Source organism: Pseudophryne corroboree, chromosome 4, assembly GCF_028390025.1.
Source record: "Pseudophryne corroboree isolate aPseCor3 chromosome 4, aPseCor3.hap2, whole genome shotgun sequence".
NCBI classification, from domain to species: Eukaryota; Metazoa; Chordata; class Amphibia; order Anura; family Myobatrachidae; genus Pseudophryne; species Pseudophryne corroboree.
Window position 1 is genome coordinate 691212304 of NC_086447.1, and position 9219 is coordinate 691221522.

General features: G+C 45.2%; 1 protein-coding gene across 1 annotated transcript in view; it reads left to right on the plus strand.

The window, feature by feature from the left end:
• Positions 1-8908, plus strand: part of IYD (iodotyrosine deiodinase) — a 170310-nt gene extending 161402 nt beyond the window's left edge. The window contains exons 4-5 of the mRNA XM_063917904.1: positions 716-872; positions 7897-8908. Coding sequence (XP_063773974.1) covers positions 716-872; positions 7897-8079 — 340 coding nt within the window. The 3' untranslated portion in view covers positions 8080-8908. The remainder of the gene's footprint in view (positions 1-715; positions 873-7896) is intronic.
• Positions 8909-9219: the final 311 nt, after the last annotated feature.

Sequence of the window (9219 nt, forward strand, 5' to 3'; positions counted from 1 at the left end):
ATTACCGGACAGGAAACACACTTTCTCCTTAGCACACAAACAATTCCCTTCCGGGTTAATTTTATACAGACTGATAATACAACTATAATTTATTCTGGTATTACAATTTAGTAGATTACACAGTAACCAATTTTAGTGTTGTACTGCACATCAATATTTTGTTTTCATTTATGGAATTTATGCATCATTGTTGCACTGTTATGCCGATAGTTTTGATGCTTAGACCATGAACTGTGGTTTACTAGAAAGTGTTTTATTTTTAATCCTGATTTTCCTATTTAAAATGTTGAAACATTCGCAGTCTCATGTGTATTGTCAATGTTAACTACTTGTCATGCAAGGATTTTGGTTATCACACGCGCAGGGGCTAACTGCACAACTAGTTTGTACAACCAATGAAACCATGGGGGCAGATGTATTAAGCCAGGAGAAGTGATAAAGCAGTGATAAAGAAGTGATAAATGGAAGGCGATGACGCACCAGCCAATCGGCTCCTGTTATTTTTCAAACTCATAATGATTGGCTGGTGAGTTATCATCTTCCACTTATCACTTCTTTATCACCGCTTTATCACTTCTCCAGGCTTAATACATCTGCCCATGTATCATTTTTCAAGTTATAATGTGACTGGTAAATTTTATAGCGGTATTAAAAAGTTCTCTGTGATTAAGTGAAAATGTTTTATATGAATTGGGTTATACTTTTTCTACTTTAGAACAAATTGGGTAAAGGAATATCTAGACACTGCACCTTTCTTGATCTTAATCTTCAAACAAGTATATGGAATACTTTCCAGTAACAGAAAGAAGACTCATTATTACAATGAGATCAGTGTGTCAATCGCATGTGGAATCCTCTTGGCAGCCATTCAGGTACAGCATATTCTTTTGCCAGATTAATTTTTTTAAACAGTTATACAGTGTATAAGGGTTGCAATATACACTGGTGGTCATTCCGAGTTGTTCGCTCGTTGCCTATTTTTGCTATGCTGCGATTTGCTGCTAAATGCACATGCGCATGGTACGCAGCGCGCATGCGCTAAGTTATTTAACTAAAAACATAGTAGATTTGCTGGTGTTTGTACGACTCTTTTCAGTCGCACTGCTGATCAGTAAATGATTGACAGGTAAGGGGCGTTTCTGGGAGGTAACTGAGCATTTTCCGGGAGTGTGCTAAAAAATGCAGTCATGTCAGGGAAAACCGCGGGAGTGTCTGGAGAAACGGGGGAGTGGCTGGCCGAACGCAGGGCGTGTTTGTGACGTCAAACCAGGAACTAAACGGACTGAGCTGATCGCAATCTGTGAGTAGGTCTGGAGCTACTCAGAAACTGCAAAGAATTATTTAGTAGCAGTTCTGCTAATCTTTCGTTCGCTATTCTGCTAAGCTAAGATACACTCCCAGAGGGCGGCGGCCTAGCGTGTGCAATGCTGCTACAAGCAGCTAGCGAGCGAACAACTCGGAATGAGGGCCACTGTTCTAACCCATCCAAATAGTTGTTATCTGGGGTTGGGATTAATATGTCGGCAGTTGGGATGCCGGCGGTCAGAATACTGATCGCAGTATCCCGATGCTTACAATCCCGATAGGGGCAAGGTAAGTATACTTACCTTATCCCAATGCCCCCCTAACCCTAACCCTCCATCAGTGCCGTAACTAGACATTTTAGCGCTGTGTGCAAGAAACAGCATCAGCGTCCCCCCCCCCCATATATACAAAACAAGGCCAGTGTACGCCAAATATATAGAGGCATGGCTTTTTACATATTAAGCAGCAGAGTCCCCCTTTTTACACATTATGGCAGGCAATCCCCCTTTTTTTACACATAAGGCAGGCCAGAGCAGTAACTAGACTTTTGGTGCCCTGTGCCAAAAAGAGAATTGGTGCCCCCTTCCCCCCCACAATTAAAATAGGGCAGTGCGTGCCACATGTGTGCGCCAAATATATAGGGATGTGGTTTTATGGGGACGGGGCATGGCCATAGAATTGTACCAATTCATATTACGCCACACAGCAGAATACGTCATTAACATTACCATGCACATTAGCATCCGTCAGTCACATTACACCACACAGTAGCATCCAACGGTCACATTTACGGTCACATTACACCACACAGTAGCATCCGTCGGTCACGTTACACCGCACAGTAGCGTCCAACGATCACATTACACCGCACAGTACCATCCGTCGGTCACATTACTCCACACAGTAGCGTCCAACGATCACATTACACCACACAGTAGCATCTGTCGGTCACGTTACACCGCACAGTATTTATTATTATTATTATTATTATTATCCTTTATTTATATGGCACCACAAGGGTTCTGCAGCGCCCAATTACAGAGTACAAAAACAAATAATCAAAACAGGAAAACAGTGACTTACAGTTGAAGTCAATATAGGACAAGTACAGGGTAACTAAACATAGCTACACTAGTAAATGACAGAGATAAGTTCCAGGTGGCCACAAAACTGCGGGATTTGGGCAGTTGAGGATTATAAAAGTAAGAAAAGGATAAGCACATGAGGGAAGAGGGCCCTGCTCGTGAGAGCTTACATTCAGTAGCATCCAACGATCATATTACACCGCACAGTACCATCTGTCGGTCACAATACACCACACAGTAGCTTCCGTCGGTCACATTACACCGTACAGTACCATCTGTCGGTCACAATACACCGTACAGTAGCTTCCGTCGGTCACATTACACAGCGCAGCCGCGTCTGTCTGTTACCTTATTCGTGGTGTTACACCATAGAAAAGCCCCTTATATGTTAGCTAGGTAGAGGAGTAAGAGAGTGTGTGTACAGAATACGTGTGCAAATAGTGTTTGTGTGTGTGTATGCAAAGAGAGAGAGTGTGTGTATTGCACTACTTACTTCAGCTGCCAGCATCTGTTCTGTCCCCTGGAAGTCCCTCTCCACACACAGCAAGATGGGAAGCACTCTCTTACTTCCAGCTGCTGTAATCTACATACAGCAGACAGACATTGCGGGGGGGGGGGGGGGGGGGGAGGTCACAAGGAGTTAAGTGGGCAGGGCTACGGCCGGCCGGAGGAGCTGAAGCCGGGTATGAGAAGCAGGCAGCTGCAGCGCTGGTGGTAGAGTATCACTGATCACTAAGGGAACAACATAGCGCAGTCATTGCGGGAGAAGGGGCCAGGCATACCTCACCGGTCACTGCTGCGGCTGCCAGCGCTGCAGCTAGCGGTGGTAGTCACAACCCCACAGTTTCTGGCAGCGGTCCTGCGCCCACAGTGATTTTGCGCTGTGTGCCAGGCACCGCTGGCCCATAGGTAGTTATGGCCCTGCCCTCAATTCCCGAAGCCTAACCCTCCCCCGCAGCTTAAACATAACCATCCCCCCCAACTCCCCCAACCCCACCACGGCTTACCTGACTGACAGTCCGGCAAACGTTAGTCTGGGATTCTGGAGGTTGGGATTCCAGCGGTCAGGATTCCAGCAGTTGGGATTCCAGCGCCGGTATTGTGATCGTAGTCGGGATGCTGGTGCTAGCATTTCCAAGCAGTGTCAGGATTGCGGCATCTGTATTTTGACTGCCGAGATCCTGTTATGTGTGGCTATGAGCAAAGTATGGTCAACTAAAGAATAAACAAAATGCATCTCACTATTTTGGACAACATTTACACAATGGAAAAGATATCAACCAGGCTTCTGGGCAAAATTACAGTAAAAGCTGAACGATGTGAAAATATGAGTAACCTAACTCAGGGCCGAAACTAGGGGCAAGGCAGTAAGTTGGCAGCCCTACACACACAAAAAAAACATTAAAAATACACTACACGTTTTGTCACACATTAGGGTCCCTTATTCACAATAAGCCACACAATAGTAATACCCTATATAGCACATTATCCACACATTAGTATCCCTTATACACCTTATTCTACTTATGCACTTTATATACATAACGGCTCATAGCAGTAATGCCTTTTGACTCCAGATCAGAATCTGGGACCATGAGGGAAGTGTGTGTGGGGTGGGGGATTGGGGAGAAAGAGATGGGAGAGAGGAGAGAGAGTGGTCAGGGATATAGAGATGGAAGAGAGGAGAGAGATAGTAGAGAGGCTTGGGAGTGAGGATGGGGGAGGGGTAAGGGAGGGAGAGGAGAGGAAGAGAGAGGGGTGAGAGAGAGATGGGAGAGTGGTGAGGGATATAGAGATGGAAGAGAGGAGAGAGATAGTAGAGAGACTTGGGAGTGAGGATGGGGGAGGGGTGAGGGAGAGGAGAGGAAGAGAGAGGGGTGAGAGAGAGATGGGAGAGCGGTGAGGGAGAGAGGGGGGTAGAGAGAGGGGAGGGAGATAGTGTGCAAGCCCAGGCTTGGAATGTCATTTAAACTAAACATATAGTTTCCAGTTATCACAAACTGAATCACTGATGAAGATGCAGGCTGCCACCAGTTACGGCACCCTGCTGATGCCAACAGTAGCAGGCAGGATCCAGAAGAATGTCTCTGCACACAACAACCCACTGCCCCTACAGGATGATGTGCTTTGTTCAGCACTTGATTTATTCAGAATGTGGCAGACTACACAATCAATTTAAAATCCTGTTTGTCAAGCAGTGCTTTGCCGTGAGGATTTTAGATTGATTGTAAAGTTTGCCACAGTCTGGATGTGTAAGCATCTAAGGGGGTAATTCAGATCTGATCGCTAAGCAGCGATTTTTGCAGTCCTGCGATCAGAAAGTTGCCGCCTACAGGGGTAGTGTATTTTCACTGTGCAAGTGTGCGAACGCATCTGTAGCAGAGCTGTACAAACTGATTCAGGCTGTTCAGGACCGGATTTGACGTCAGACACCCTCCCTTCAAACGCTTGGTCCCGCCTGCGTTTTTCCCTGAAAACGGTCAGTTGACACCCACATACGCCCTCTTCCTGTCAATCTCATTGCAATCGCCCGTGTGAATGGTTCCTTTGCACAAACCCATCGCTGACTGGCGAACCCCTATACAGCTGTCCGTTGTGCTTGCGCATTGCGGTGCATACGCATGCGCAGTTTGGATCTGATCACCCGCTGTGCGAAAACACACAGCAGCGATCAGATCTGAATGACCCCCTAAATGGTATATATTGTCACCTGGTCTGAGTCCCGACTACAAGGGTAGCACTCCTTGTCTGTGGATTTTGGATTTCTATTACAAAGAATCACCTTACTCCTCCTGTTATTTCACCTTGTATTGGTGGTGAACTTTTAAAGATAATGGCCCTCATTCCGAGTCGTTCGCTCTGTATTTTTCTTCGCATCGCAGCGTTTTTCTGCTTAGTACGCATGCGCAATGTTCGCACTGCGACTGCGCCAAGTAATTTTGCTATGAAGATAGTTTTTTTACTCACGGCTTTTTCTTCGCTCCGGCGATCGTAGTGTGATTGACAGGAAATGGGTGTTACTGGGCGGAAACACGGCGTTTTATGGGCGTGTGGATGAAAACGCTACCGTTTCCGGAAAAAACGCAGGAGTGGCTGGAGAAACGGAGGAGTGTCTGGGCGAACGCTGGGTGTGTTTGTGACGTCAAACCAGGAACGACAAGCACTGAACTGATCGCAGATGCCGAGTAAGTCTGAAGCTACTCTGAAACTGCTAAGTAGTTTGTAATCGCAATATTGCGAATACATCGTTCGCAATTTTAAGAAGCTAAGATTCATTCCCAGTAGGCGGCGGCTTAGCGTGTGCAACTCTGCTAAAATCGCCTTGCGAGCGAACAACTCGGAATGAGGGCCAATATTTCACTATTGTTTCTTTTATGTGATTTTTATTTTTTATTTTTGCATGTGTTTGGAGAAACGGATAATAGACTTTTGCACAATGGCTAGCATTTGAAGTTGCAATTATAATGAAAACTAATCAGGTCAAAACACATACATTGCAGTGCTTAGTGCTATATACATAATACCTAATTTACACAGGCTGGAAGGGCTTACATTAAATATGATTTGATGGCCAGCAAATTAAAAGTGCAAAAGTCTAACTGTCAAATCCAATGTCCAACCTTGTACAACTTTTGAATTGCTCATTAAATATTAAATTTTTCCTGCATTATACATACGAATAAGTTTGTTTGTTTGTTTGTTTTTAATATGGCACGTTTGACCTTCCAGAAGAGCTGCACAGTCATATGTGTCCTAAATTGCTTTTTGTCACTAAAGGTGGGTACACACTAGTAGATATATCTGCAGATCAATTGATCTGCAGATATATCTATGGACGGATTGGGCAGTCTGTTGAGCATACACACTGCCCGATCCGTCGGGGACTGACGTCATGAACTGGGTGGGCGTGTACACACGCCCGCCCAGTTCAGCTGTCAATCACCGCCGGCCACCACAGCATGTGTACAGGCGGGCGGCCGACCGCCGTACACACACAGCGGCGCGCCAATATATCGGTAGATATATTGGCCGTTGGCAGTGCTGCGGGGTCGACACGATACGTATGTGAACGACCCAGTTCACAGACGTATCGGCCGTACACACTGGCCGACGGACCCGCGATATATCGGCCGTTCAAGAGAACGGCCGATATATCGGCCAGTGTGTACGGCCCTTAATTCTCTTGCTGTACGTTCTCTCCTCTTCTAACGCTCCACCTGCTGCCAAAGTGGTGGCGCTAACTATTGTAGTGCAAATAGATTCAGGATGTTACCTCATTTATTAATTCCTTATATAATAAATGCAGTTTTAGAGGTGTGCACTGGTCCTTAAGTAAAGCGGATCCCACATCACCCATTACACATAGAGTGCTTCAGAAATATGCCACTGATGCCTATGCAGAAGATAGCAAAAACTCTGGCACCAGGACCATAACTAGGGGTGTGCGAGTGGTACTTCCACACAGAGCGCAGGCACCTGTGGGCGGCACCTGCATGTGGCTTGCAGGGTGCCTGGGACAGCACCTTGCAGTCACTAGTGCTACTGCAGAGCCACCTGCAGGCACCTTGCAACCTGTAGGGATGACAGCAGCGTCCATTGGATGCTATGGGCAGTGCTCTACTTACCCATGGGCAACTTCTCCACTGACATACTTCTCCACTTTTTCACCCTCTACTGTATACAGTTCATTCCATGTAACATCTCAATCAACGTTAAATCATTAGTTTAAATGAATAGTGTAGATAGCCAGTCATCTTACATTTTAAACCTCTGATGTCTGGCAGAATGTGGCTGCATAACTCAGGCCCCCTGAAGATATAGATTATCCTCCAAGAGATACTTCTTGTATATATTCTATTAGAGAGTGTGTGTAGCTAATGATTACAGGTAGGATGCAGGGCCGGACTGGCCATCTGTCACTTCTGGCAAATGCCAAATGGCTGATGGCTGCTAGGCCAGTCCAGCCACGCACAGAGTTGGGCTGGCCGAGCAGCCTTAAGGTTCTCTCTGAGTCCACCTTCCTGCCCCTCCATGGCCGGCACACAGATAATTGGGGGCATGACACAAGGCCAGGCCCCCCTGACTCGTGGAGCATCCCTGTGAGCAGTGGCTGCTCCCCCCTTGTTGTACACGTGTCTTTGGTGCTAGTTTCTCCCCAATCTCTCCCCCTTTGGCGCTGGGCTCTCCCCAAGTATGATCAAAAATGGGGGCACCCCTTAAATGTCACAGCAGGGGGCGTGTCATTACAGGGCATGACGCCATAACCCAATTTTGCATGTGCATGCATTTGGACCTCACTGGAGATTTTGGAATGTTGAGAGGTATGTATTGCACCTGCTCAATGGGTGATTCATGTATACAGGTATGTGCAGTTTTTTAGTTGGATACACTGACACCACTAATTAGAAAAACAATTATAATATGCACTGACACCTTACTTTAACATGCCTAAGAAAGAAATACATTAGCATTATAGAGACCAGTGACATTCTCTCTTTGCTTACAGAATGCAGGTTTGGTTACTGTAACTACAACACCTCTAAACTGTGGACCCCGGCTCAGACTGCTACTTGAACGTCCTGTCAATGAAAAATTACTCATGCTGCTTCCTGTTGGTTATCCAAGCAAGGATGCAACTGTACCAGACTTGAAGAGGAAGCCTCTAGAGGACCTCATGGTGGTTTTTTGAAAAGCAACATTCCAAAATTGCATAAACTCTCTATAAAAAATACATTTAAATATAGTCAGGTATGGATCATGAGATCTACATAACAAAGGTCATTAGGTCGACAACTATTGTTCGACATGCATTAGATCAATAGGGTCAAAAGGTTGAAACATGAAAAGATCAACCTGGCAAAAGGTTGACAGTAGGAAAGGTCAACAGGGTAAAAAGGTCAACACATGAAATGGTAAACATGAGAAAAGTTTGACACAAAAAAGGTCAACACAAATATTTTAAATGGTTTTTCTTGCCATTTTCACCGTCAAAGCATGGGGAGCCCCAAGTAGTTTACTGCATTTTCTTGCATGGCTCGATTCGCTCGCTATGCTTTGGCCAAGGTGCCTCGCTCTGCTGACGCTGCGCTTGGCGCAGATTGATATTCCCTATCCACGTGGATGGTAAAGTATGAAAAAGTTGATTAGAATGCTAAAAAAACAAAACAAAAAACAATGTTGACCATATGTGTGTCGACCATTTGAATCGGTCGATCTTTTGCACCTGTCGACCATAAGCACTGTTGACCTTTTACATGTAAACTTATTGTCTATGTTGACCTTTTGACCATGTCAACCTACTGCATGTTGACCATTAGTGGTTCACCTAATGACTGTCGACCTTTACATGGATGACCAGGTACGAAAATAGTCAGACATAGCATTCAGAATTGTAAGTCATATGCATCTACTGTAATCCATACTTGCCTACCTGACCCTCTCCATGGAGAGGGTCAGGTAGGCAAGTATGCTGTAATCACCATTTAACTCAGCAAATAAAATATTCTTGCGTTGTCTTATTATATGTTGTAAGAAGTTTCTATGTTGCTAACACTGTAAATAAAAATTTCTGTGCAGGTTTAGAGCAAACTCATCTGAATATAAAGCAAGGTTTATGTAGCTCAGGGTTTCCCAAACTAGGTACTCAAGGTTTCAAGTATATCCATGCTAGGCTATAGGTGACTTAATTAGTACCTCAGTCAATTTAATTTAACCATTTGTACTGAGCCATGAATATACTTAAAAACCGTCCTAGACCATTAGTGCTCCTTGAGGACCAATTGCCTAATTCATGTTTGTTCACAGATGCAATTGTGATTTCTACACTATG